General features: G+C 43.7%; 1 protein-coding gene across 5 annotated transcripts; it reads left to right on the top strand.

Moving 5' to 3' along the window:
• The first annotated feature begins 8,303 nt into the window (after positions 1-8,303).
• LOC132341709 (sushi, nidogen and EGF-like domain-containing protein 1) lies at positions 8,304-12,362 on the top strand. Of its 5 annotated transcripts, none has more exons than XR_009490289.1 (8): positions 8,304-8,457; positions 9,189-9,242; positions 9,333-9,377; positions 9,690-9,820; positions 10,574-10,855; positions 10,998-11,135; positions 11,640-11,814; positions 12,244-12,362. XR_009490289.1 is itself a non-coding variant. In XM_059873662.1 (8 exons), exons 2-8 carry the CDS (start codon positions 9,206-9,208, stop codon positions 12,245-12,247), a joined length of 816 nt encoding a protein of 271 aa, XP_059729645.1. In that variant the 5' UTR covers positions 8,305-8,457; positions 9,189-9,205; the 3' UTR covers positions 12,248-12,362. The 5 variants fall into 5 exon arrangements, 4 of the variants coding, with proteins under 4 accessions (XP_059729645.1, XP_059729646.1, XP_059729648.1 ...); XM_059873662.1 differs by having other exon boundaries at positions 8,305-8,457; positions 11,636-11,814; XM_059873663.1 differs by having other exon boundaries at positions 8,308-8,457; positions 9,177-9,242; positions 11,636-11,814.
• The last annotated feature ends 41 nt before the right edge of the window (positions 12,363-12,403 follow it).

The raw sequence follows: 12,403 nt of genomic DNA on the forward strand, positions 1-12,403 counted from the left end.
CAAAACTAAAAATTGTGCCAAGCCCGAAACCTTTAGCAGGCTGACAGAAGTGTGAAATCCACCCTACTGATTGCTCAGCTGTTTTCCACTTCTGTGGCTGAGGAAGTAATCTGAACTGCCGCTGGACATAAAACTAAGGGAAAACTCCCCTATCCATTAGTAGCGTTAAAATGAAGCTGAAATAAAGGATTTATCCAGGTGCCCACACCACGGCGTTTTGCACTACCAGAAACACTCTAAGTGGTCCCTAACTTGTGGCCTCTCTATCTCTGCAAGGATTTTTGGTACAGGGGCAGCAAACCAGGGGCTGATTTGTGCTGAAATTCATTCAGCTGCAGTGATTGAGGAAGGTACATGGCAGAAGAAGTAAAGACACAAAAGGCTGAAGCGGCACATCCACAGGTGTAAAACCAACCACTGACCAGGGAGAATGGAGCCAGCACGTCCTCACTCGCCAGCCAGGCCACTCTGTAGACATCACAATAATTCTCCCTACAAATGTAGCTAATTTCAGAGGCAAGAGATTAGATGAAACACACCACTGATCTGCCAGCCTCGTTTCTACATGGAGTTTAGCATCCTTGGCCTCTCCTGAGTTCAGCGAATATGGAAATGTACAAGGCAGCTTGGAGCGCAAGGGAGCAGCGAGACGAGCTTTTGCCTCTCCCATATTTCAAACATACCATTAGAGTTTTAATGACTGACATAATTATGATACAGTGCTTGTGAGATTCCAGGTCATTAACCTCCTCTGCCATGTGTAAAATGGAATAACTCTGTGGTAACTACTGAAAGAACTACGCGCAGAAATAATTAACACTTATTAGAGGAGTCACACTGAAAATATGCAGACATCAGCAGGTGCTGAGGCTGGCTCTGACTGTGCCAGACCCTGCTGCCTTCACAGGAGAGTGGGATATCCCACCCTGCAGAAGTTGCATGTTTTTAGGACTGGGATCTCTGTAGGATCCCCAGGGGTATCTGCAAGTCCCAGGTGGGCACCTACATTTAGTCTGGTGCCACTTCCAGGGACTTTGAGGTTTCTCTACCTCTGGTTGCTTTGTCATGTTGTAAGCTGATAGTCAAAACCTGCCTCTTCTTGCAAAGATGTGAAAAAAAAAATCGTTTATCTGGCCCAAACTCTATCAAAAATGTTATTTTAGTGACCAAAAAGTCTATTTTCATCATGGTATTGATGGCATTGTATGAGGAACTTGATGACTGAATTCCCATACCTGTGACAACCAGAGAGGTCTGGGACAAGGCCCTGCTCTCTGGCACTGCCTCACATTCCCCAGCAGCTGGAAATTGATAGATTTTACAGAGAAAAAGCCAAGGAGACATAGGCACATGTTCTTGATATTCCTGTGCACTTCCTGGTTTTTCAGGATACTAATCTCAGTACACTACGTGTTCTGCCAGCAGTTCCCAGTGACCACAGATATTTCATCTGGCTGAAGTATGGCTCAGTGGCTTTAGGCTGGGTGTTCCCAGCTGAATCCTTCTGTTTGCTCAGGAGAACCCTGTCCAGCTGGATCAGCAGGAGGTCGCTCCCAGCAGTCACCCTGGAAACCCAGGGTGCTCAGACCCACTGTGTTCTGCCCTGCAGCACTCTCGCCTGGATGCAGGGTCAGCTCACTGCTTTCCAACAGCCCTTCCCCTCAACAGGAGCACCACAAAAACAGAACAGCAGAGAAACATGAATTAGTTTCGCAAACCTGCCAGCCTTTTTAGACCTCTTGAAAGTAATGTCTCACAAATGTCAGGTGGCAGGAAGGCAGGAGCTGTGCAGAGACCACAGGTCTCATGCCAGACAAAAAAGCTGCTACCCATTACTGCAGATAGTCACGAACTCCTAGAATCAGTTGCAATACATTACAGCTTACATTTTGTGAGCCTTAATTAAAATTTTAGTGAAAGGAATCAGTATTACTTGTGGCTTCAGTAGAAAGTAATGTAATTTCTGGAACTGCATATCTCCTTATGTATAATACAGGTGTATTACCACTTAAGCTGGGCTCAAGAGGCAATTTCCCAGTCATATTCTTGTATGACACACTCCTTCATTTCATGGAGCCCTTTCAGACCATGATGATGGGCTTTGTTTCTGGAAAAGGCTTAACCAAACCCTGACATCCAGAGGGTCTCCTAAAATGCTTCACCTCTTGCAGCCTTTCAGTCCACAGCACCAGCCTAGGGTTAATCTAAATAGAACACCCTGAGTCTGTGTGATGTGAACGTCAGCCCTGAATGTTTTGTCGTGCAGATCTGCTCCTTTTGCTCTACAGTATGTGCTAATGTACGTAGACCCTTGTGTCACCTCTGTCAGCATAATTTTGGCTTGCCTAAGCCATATCCATAATTTCCCAAAACACAGATAATTGGAGAGTACTGCACTGCCTATAGAAAATCAGCAATTACAAATAAATTCCTGGTTGTATTCCTTGTCAAGAATGGAACAGTGGTGTTACAATCAGGCCACAATTCTATTGCCCAAAACTACAGAAGGGCAATTCCAAAAGTTTTTGAGGCAGCTACCAACATCAAGCACAGCAGAGAAATGTTTCTGTACTCACTCCAGTGTTCCTCTGTTGGCCTTTTATTTCCCTCAGCTTTTATAAAGGAAGAGGGTCTTTCTTTGTTCTCTTTCATCTGGGTAAGTTCCCCATAGGGTAAACTGTCATTGGCTTGCTCTGCCTTTGCCAGAGGGGTGGGGAAGAGAATCAGAAGGGTAAGAGCATGAGAATCTCATGGGTTCAGATAAAAACCATCTAATAAATGAGGAGGGAATAAAAAAGTAAACAGAAAAGTGATGCAAAGTCAGTCACCCACCCACCTCCCACCAGCAAACTGGGGTCCAGACAGTCTCCAAAAAGTGGTTGCTTTGGGAAGAGCTCCTCTCCACCTCCTTCAGATTTACCTCTGAGTACGGTCCGGGATGATACAGATACTGCTTTGAGTTCCAGCTGTGCCAAATCCCATCCCTTTTCCTAACGCCACCTGCTCCCTGAGAGATCACAGAGTACCAAAGGAGATGCAGATGCTGTGCAAATGCTGTTCAGCAGTAACAAACCACCTGTGTGTTGTCCAATCTCTTTTGGTCCCAGATCTGAAACAGCCCCATATGTGTGGTCAGAAGGGAAATCTCCACCTCAGCTCAGTGCAGAAACATTACATTTTTTCTTTTATTTAACAGTCATGAATGACACAGATGTTCTGAATGGTGTTTTTAAATTTTTTCTCAGAGCTGTAATGCCTCAGAGAGATCTCCCTCTGCACCTTTGACTCACCTTTCCTCCCTTTGGCTCAGCCATACACAGACAGACTGCTTCTGTCAGTATGGGAAGTCACCCTGCGAGTCAGCTGATCCCAGGAGTTTCTGGCACTTGAACTTTCAAGGAAATTCAAAAAAAGGTGACAGTAATTACCTGGGGAAGGCAGAGGCTATTTTGAGGGTAGAAGGCAGCAGTACACTTCTGGAAGCATTTTACCATGTCATGAGTCAAAGCTGAACACTGTGTTGAACATGGGAATCTGTCAGTAAGGGTAAAGGAAGACACCAGATGTAAAAGGACTTATTATAAAAGATACATGAGATTATCTCTTGTGTTGATGTTAAATTTAGAGCTGGTCTTTAACATTTCATAGAGGACAAAGACATGCATGCTTTTGTAACCAAATTCCTGCCATTGCAGGATAGGGACAATCTGGTCCTGACAGGGTAACATCCCTTTAAGGTTGCATTTAATCATTGTCATAGGTGTTCCTGTCATTCAAGATAGCACAAAGTTTTAACTCATTTCTTCCCTTCTCTTCTCTTCATTTTCATGACCTGCATACAGAGAATGGAGATATTTCTCCACAAGAGAATTAGACTATTTGTGTTAGGGCTAGACAGTCAGAAAAGAAGTTCAAGGCCAAAACCACACACTCATGCAAGATCTACTCTTCTAAATCCTTTGAAACATCTGCACAAAACTTGTGAAACCTGGCTTTCTAAATCCTAAGTTACTGAATATCATGTTTGATTTAATTGGAGATCCTAGTAGCCAGACGCTGTGACAGCTAGGTAGAGTCCCTCTCTCATAAAACAAAGGGTGAATCTGCTTGTCCCTCTTAGTTGCACATAGGTCCAATTAAACCTTAGTTTAATTCAAAGCCTGCTGGCAGGCTGTAAGAAGTAAGCCAGTAGCACAAATAATGCATAAAGCAGCAACAAGAGGGTTGTGTGAGTCACGATTCAGCAGATCTGATTGCCTGGCAGGAAGATAAAAGAAAAAAGAGGAGGGAAGATGTACAACATCCATTATCTTCCCCATCTGTTTTGTGGAGAACACTGAAGTTGTCTCCCACAAAATTTTCCAAGGCAAAGCTTTTTTCAACCAGATCTCACCAATACTTGGAGTAAAAAAAAAAAATTAGTTCTTCTGAAAATGTTATTTCTAACACACTGTGCATCTTAAATGATCAATGGTCAACATGATTTTTTGGATAAAATCTTCTTTACCTGGCTGCTTTTATGCTTTCCTGGGTTGTAGGAAGCCTGAGTGCATTGTGTTCAATGTCATCACAAAAGGAAGCTACAGTCTGATCAAAATAAATAGATTCTCAGAATAAGTTAGCTGTGTAATTTGAGCTTCTTAGTCTACACCATCGCTGGAAACCGCTGGCAACAAATAAAATTCCTTTCTAATGGAAAATGCTGGTCCACTTTCCAGAGCACGATACAGCTGTCGTCTTGGCAGACTGTTAATTCACACCACGATGCACAGATGCACCCCAATATAAATATAATTCAGTCATAGATAAGTGCCTGGTGAAAACTTGAAATTTTATCCTAAAATGTTATGTTCTGCTGAGAGGCCAGCCTTGTTTCATGACTGGTTTGCATGTGTGATTCAGATCCAGGACTGAAGAGGTTGCATGTAAAGCCACACACACATGGGAAAGTGGAGCTACTGGCAATACCAGGATGCGGTCAAAGCCTTCCATCTGTTCCAGGGGATGTAGAACTGAGTTCTGACTAAGATGTTTTTGCACCTTTTAAAACCCTTTGCTAATTCAGAGTTGGGTTTCTTTTTGTTGGGTTTCTTTTTGCCAAGAAAACTGTAGTTTAAAACCTTAAAGCTTTGAAATCAAATAAATATTATAGTAAACTGAGTTATTCTAAATTACATCAATTTCAGTTTTAAAAAGAAAGTAAAATTTCTAAAGTATGATGAGCCAGTTGAATTAAGATTTAATAATGTGTGCTCAGATTTTTATTGCGAAGCTGTAAATGAGCTTTTTTGTGTGTCTCCTTGTATTTCCTTCTCTTTCCAAAGGTTCATTGCAAAAAGATTTAATGCAACTAATGATAAATACAACCCAAGCGTCAACCAGGGAGGGGTTCCCAGCGTCTCTTTCTCTCTATACTAATTAGGGAGCACAAGAAATATAAGCAGAGGGATTTAAAAGCAAACAGAGACGCCGGTAGAGAGCAGATACAGGAACTTTCACTACAAACCTGCACTGATGGATATTAATGCAATAAACTCAGCGCATCACTAAACCATCCCTGACCTCCTGTTGCTGCAGAGCAGCGAGTGGGAGCTGTGCTGCATCGCTGGGGCTTGCAGAGTCTCTTTAGAAAGGCTGCTGGCATGGCCAGCAGGTTTCCTGCAGGATTTGAGCAGGGAGAGGCGCCCGCGGTGCCCAGCCCGGCTGGGGCAGCAGGCGGTGACCGATGGCATGGAACGGGCCGGGGCTGTCCTTGCCACACTCCGGGGACCCTGAATAAAACCTGCTTTCCTCCCCCGACCTAGGCTGCCCTTGGGCGGGACAGACGATCGATCCTTCAGGCTGCACTTTCCCAGCTGCGTGCAGGGATCATTAGCACGGCAGGAAAGGGAGAGCCGGGGCTGCCTGGTCATATCAGATCGGATCAGATCAGCGTCTCACCACGTCCTGCATCGCAGCCCGGTGCACAGCCCTTTCCAGAGACTTTGGGGGGAGGTGACAGAGGCCACCCTGTTGAAATGCTGTGGAGTGAAGGTTCCAGAAGGAAAATGTGGCTGGCGTGTCATCTTCCTCCCTCCAACCAGAAAAATAAAGAATTTATTGTGTTTAGGGTCACAGCTGCTGAGGCAGAAGGGAGTGAAGCTCAAATCCAGTGTTCTGTGATCAGTACCAGAGGGAAGAGGAAGGGAAGGGCATTGTCTTTCTCTGTTGTAACTCTTGCTGGTTCCAGTTGTATGAAATTACAACAACATCATCCTCATGAGGGCAAACACAGCAACAAATATTCACAGCACCATGTTCTAAAGCCAAGGTTTAAAACTAATGTGAATCCAAACTCCTGCTTTCCGGTGTTTAAGCCTACAGTTTTCCAAGCAGACAGAATTTGTGCCATTTGACTCAGTCTTCTTCGGGAGCTAAAAGTTGAATATCCAGCAAGGGATCCATTCAGAATTTTTGGTAGTCTTGCAAGACATGACTCTCCAGATTTTACCTTTCGTAGGCACCTGTGGCGAGGAGGCCTGCAAGGTGGTTTCTTACAGTGGATAGAAAGAAGCAACTGAACTTCAGAAGAAAACAGTTATTTTAATTAAAACTACCTATGTAAATCTCTTACCTGAACTGAAAGTTTGGTCCAATCTAGAGAAAAGGAAAATTAGTATTTAACACTAATCAGAATGGGTATGATCCATGATTCATGTCCCCAGAGAGATGATACTAATGCAAATAAGCTTTAAAACCAGCACATAGCAAGATTCCTAGCAAGAACAGTTTTGCAGTCCCTCCCAGCATTAGCAGTGCACATAAATCCGTGTGTTGGGATAAAGTCTTGAATCGGGGAGGAAAACAGAACCAACCAGCCCCAAACCAAACAAACCTCTCTCCATGATGCTCTAAGACACAAAGAGCAAGACATTCCACACTGTCTGGTTTGCACCTCACATGTCACCAGACACTGAAAGCAGTGGCACCCAGTGACGGCCAGCATTAACCTTTCCTTGGAATTCTGCTCCCTCTCCCTGCAAGGCCCTGGCAGAGTTTTACCGATGTTGATGGCTCTCTCCAGCAAAACCACACAGGATTTTATTCCTTGAAAAAATGTCCTGGGGACATTTGCAGGGCAGGGACAGGGTGAGGGTGGGGGGTTGGGGTGAGCATTAAGCTCTGACCAGTTCATCACAAGCTCTTCATCACACCCAGCCAAAGGAGAGAAACTAACCCCAGAATTCTGGAGAATTTGGAAGTGGGCGGGTGGATCTTGCCACTGATGGGGTCCCACAAGAAGTATGGGTGAGGGGAATGCACAGGGACAGCCCAGCTGACTGTCCTTCTGGGAGCCCCTCCAAAAATCCAGTGAATTCCTCAGAATCCTTGCCCACCCTCTTCAACCCCTGTCCACCGTCTCCAGGGAAACAAACCCAAATCTGTCTGGTTTGTTTGCAAAATTAATGAGAGAAGTCCCAGCTGAGGATTCTGGAGAAGTCCAAGCCCAGCTCCTGGACAAAAAAAAAAAAAAAAACAAAAAAACAAAAAAAAAACAAAAAAAAAAAAAAAAAAAAAAACAAAACAAACAACTTTAAAGAGCTTGAAAAAACCCATCTGGAACTGGGAAAATTAGGTTTCTTAAAATACAAGCAAATTAAGGGCTTTTCGTTTAGAAAAATAAGAAGAGAAAAGGAGAGCAATAATAAAGAATTTTCCTGAAAAAATACTTTTAAATTGCCAGGTGAATAAGGAACAGAGATTTTTTTTTTCCTTTAAATAGAATAAAAACTTTTTTCCCTTAAAAAAAAATCCCTAAAACCAAAGATACTATCTTTTTTTTTTTAGAAGAAAAGAAACCACACTAAAAATGTTGGTGGTTTACAGGGTTTTATTTCCTCCAAAAAGTAGAATTCCTGCATATAAGGACTTCTTCTTTCTTCCAGGAAAGAAAGGCTAAAGTACATTATAATAATTTTTTCTTAGCCTCACAACAAAAAAGAGTCCTCAAAATCTCAAAAAAACAGGGATAATCTATTTTCTTCCTGATGATAAAAAAAAGGAGATAAGGATCTATAATTAAAAATAATTTTTAAAGGACTTTTTTGTTTAAAAAAAATTAAATTTGGGGATGAAAGTTGAAAGGGGAAAAATTTTGACATAGGGTGAGGAGGGATCCAGAGATGTCTCCAGAACCCCAAATTAATAAAAAAAAAAGTCATAACTGTGCTTAAAAAGATACATCTGGAGGAGCCCAAAATCCCCAACACATGACAAAATCCTCGCCACGTGATCAAATTTCCCTTTCTAAAGAATCCTGGGAGAGCTCAGAGAGATTGGAGGGGTGGAAAGTTGGCAAATTACATGTTCAGTATTTTTTGTTTTGATAAAAGAAGGAGCAGGACGTGGTGAAAGCCAGCGTTTGAGGGTGTTTGAGCTCATTTTCAGGCTGCAGTTCTTCGCTTCATTGAGATCCAGGTGAGGGAATTTTTATTCTGGTGGGATTTTGGTCATTCCTTGGAATATTGTCTCTTTAAAGTCCTGGGTTTTCATGCATTTAAGGAGGATTTGTGCCTTTAAATCACTTAAAATACATTAAAAAATGTAAATAATCCTCATTTTATTCAGAAAAAAAAGGAAAAAATTGCTGAATTTTGGCACAGAAGGGGAAAAATTTCTTCATTCACACAAATAGATAAAACTGAAGATTCAATTAAATAAAAATCAAATAAATACAACAGAAATAAAAATAGCATTCATCTAAGAACTCCATTAAATAAAATGGCAATGCATTTAGAATTAAAAATTGAAATTAAATTAAATAATGTTCACTTATATAAAATCTTTTATTAAAATTCAATCATAGTAAGTTAAAATTTAAAAATTAAATCAAATTTTAAAATGTCCTGAATTAAATTAAATTACTACTTTTAAATGTACTATAATTAAATCAAAAAGCCGGCTTTTCAAATACTTAAATTATTTTTAAAAATTGTTAATATACCACACATACACAAAGCCCTCCACACAAAATTCATGGACAATGTGTGTGCTTGGTGGTTTATTATGATTTTTTTTTTTTTTTTTTTTTTTTGCCTCTGGAACTTCATTGACTCTGGAACTGCATCATCTCTTTTGGGGAGTGTTGTTGGTTTGCTTGTTTGGATGTATTTATAGTTTCTTTTTAAGTTTTCCAGGTTTTTTTACAGTTATTTTAGGGTCAAGGATGTCACCCTCTAGTATTTTCTCCCTCCTGATTTTAGGTAAATATTTGTTTCTGAAAAGTGTTGTCATTTTCATCCCTGCTGGAAAAATGATTGATTAACTCATTTTCCCTCCTATTTCTTCTCCAGGTTCCATGGTAGAAGAAATAGGAGCCAAAACCTCATCTGAAAAAGGTGAATTTTGGGTGCTTTGCCCTAAAAAAACATTATTTCCACCTAAATCAGACTTTCTCCCACCCACATCATACAATTTTCTTGCTATTCTCCCAAAATTAATGTGTTCCCCATGTAATTCCACTGGGTTCATTCCCTTTCACCCCAGTTTCACTATGAAAACCCAGGAGAAGAAACATCCATTTTTAAGTAACCATGGGAGCCATGGGAACCCCAAATTTGGTGGGTTACACCGCAAAATCCATGTAATTGGCTGGGAATTTGGGGGCAGATCCCAAATCCTGATTTTCCCAAATCCTGATTTTCCTACAGGATCCCTGCTCTATCCCTATGGACTGCACCAGGGGGATAAAACCAACCCCAAACTCGATGATGGGACATCCGAAGCAATCGCCCTCTCTGTTCCCTTCACCTTCTATGGCAAAACCTACCAAACTGTGTTTGTAGGTCACCCCAAATTCCATATTTTGGGGAATTTCCTCCATTTTTTCCAAATTTCCCCTCCATTTCTACTTAATTTTTCAGCAGTGTGCGTGTGGGGTGGGGGGGGTGGGTGAGTGTGAGTGTGTGTGTGGGTCCCCAAAATCAACCCTTCTTGAATTCATGGTGGGTTTTATCCTTGGACACTGAAACATCTTCAGATGGGTGGGGGATCTTGAGCGAACTGGTGATATTGGGGAGGGGCTTGGGAGGTTCTGAGGATGGTGGGTGATGGTGTTGTCCTTCATGGTCATATGGCTGGGGGGGCTTGGGGCAGTTGGTTGGTTTTGGGTGATCCCCCACGGGGTGGATCTTGGGCATTGTGGGATCACGTGGGTAGCAGATTTCGTGAGGGTCCTTTATGGGTGGGAAGGGTGGGTGTTGTGGGGTCCTGTGGGTGGTGCGCCTTGGGAGGGTCCTGGGGATAGATGCTGTTAGGGGGTTCTATGGATCTGATATTTGGGGAGGTCCTGTGGGTGGTGTGTCTTGGGAGGTTGATGGATCTTGAGGGCTTCTTTGGGTGCTGGGGAGTCCTGTGGATGAGGGTTCCTATGGTTGGTGGGTCGTGGGGGAGTCCTGTGGGCGGTGGATCTTGGGGTGTTGATGGGTGTTGGGAGTCCCTGTGGGTGGTGGTTCTAGGCTTGTAGGGTCCGTCTTGAAGACCCCACAACCCCAGTCAAGGTGTTGCACCCACCCGCTCCTGGCGTCACCTCCAGGTGAACAACAACGGGGTGATCTCCTTTGACGAGCCCGTCAGACAATACACCCCCGACCCCTTCCCTCTGGCGGACGGGCGCCCTTTCGTGACTCCCTTCTGGGCAGATGTGGACAACGTGCTGGGTGGAGACATCTTCTACCGCCAGAGCACCGACCCGGCTCTGCTGGAGGACATCAGCCAGCACATGACCCAGTACTTCCCCGACAGCCCCTTCACCGCCACCTGGGCCTTGGTGGCCACCTGGGACCATGTGGCCTACTATGGCTCCACCTCTGAGAAGGTGAGGCCCATGGGGCATGGAGGTGGCTCATTGGGTCTTGTTGACCCACTTGGTGGCCTTGCTGACCGACCTATCTTTGACCTCCAGAACCCATCCCTGGCCTTCATGACCCATCCTTGACCTCTGTGACCTTTCTCCATAGGGGAACACCTTCCAGGCTGTGCTGACCACTGACTCCAAGATGTTCTACATCATCCTCAACTACTGGGACATCCAGTGGACCACAGGGGCAGCGAGTGACGGGGACGCTGAAACAGGACTTGGGGGAACCCCAGCACATGTAGGTGGGAAGAAAGGAGGAGGAGGGGGAGGTTGTCCCACTCCATGTTCTGAGGGTGATGACGATGAAGGTCAGGGATTGGCCCATCCCATTTTCTGGGGATGATGATGATGATGATCATGATGAAGGTCCAGGATTGGCCCACACCATTTTTGGGAAGGTCAAGTTGCCCTGTCCCATCTTCTGGAGAGGATGATGACAAAGGTCAGAGGCTGGTCCATCCCAAACATTGGATATGATAATGATGGTAGTGATGATGATGATGATTGATGATTGATGATGGTGATGGTGATGATGATGATGGTGATGGTGATGATGATGGTGAAGACAGGAGGTTTTCCACCCTTCTTCTGGAGATGAACATGATAGTGATGGTCATGGATTGGTACATATAATTTCTGGGTGACACCAAGTATGTTCGGATCCTGAAATAATTTTTGGGGCCCACTACCCCTTTGGGTGGGGTCTGCCCTTCTAGATCCCCAACCCCAATTTTCCAGGCAGGGTTCAACAGTGGTGATGACACCAACTTCTACAACATTCCTGGATCCCAAACCGATGCTATCATCAACATCACCACCACCTCCAACATCAAGGTCCCAGGACGCTGGGTCTTTAGGGTAGATGACTTCCAGGCCCCAGATGTGGATCCTCCCCAGCTGGACAACAACTGCTGGCTGTAAGTTGGAGGAGAAAATTTGGAAATTTGAGGAAAAGTGGGAATTTGGGGGGTAAATTCAGGAATGAGGGGGGAAAAGTGGGGATTTGGGGCAATAATTTGTGACTGTTTGGAGGCCACTGTGAATTTTGGGGAAGACAGGATTTGTTGGGGGAAATTAGGAATCTAATTTTCTAAAATTCTAAAATTAGGAGTCTAATTTGGGGTAATGGTGGGAATCTTGGTTCAAATATTGAGAATTTAGTGGCATTAGGAACCAGAGAAAATTGGGCATTTGGGGAACAATTGGAAGTTTATTGGGGAAAGGTGGGAATTTTATGGGATAATTTGTGAGGAAAATTTGGATTTCTGAGGGGAATATTTTTGAGGGGTATTGGGGATTTGGGTGGAAAGTGGCTCTTTCTCTTGGGCTGTTGATATCTCCTCTAGGTGAATTGAGGGGAGTGTGGCAGAGGGACCTCACCACTGCCACTGTTATCACCGATGAAGTCACTGTGCAAGTCAAGATCATGCCAGCTTCTAGCAGAGCAATAAAATTTCAGCTAAGACATTGCAGTGTCCATGTCCTTATTGTCATGGCACCCACAGT

The sequence above is a fragment of the Haemorhous mexicanus genome, chromosome Z (genome assembly GCF_027477595.1).
Source record: "Haemorhous mexicanus isolate bHaeMex1 chromosome Z, bHaeMex1.pri, whole genome shotgun sequence".
Classification (NCBI taxonomy): domain Eukaryota; kingdom Metazoa; phylum Chordata; class Aves; order Passeriformes; family Fringillidae; genus Haemorhous; species Haemorhous mexicanus.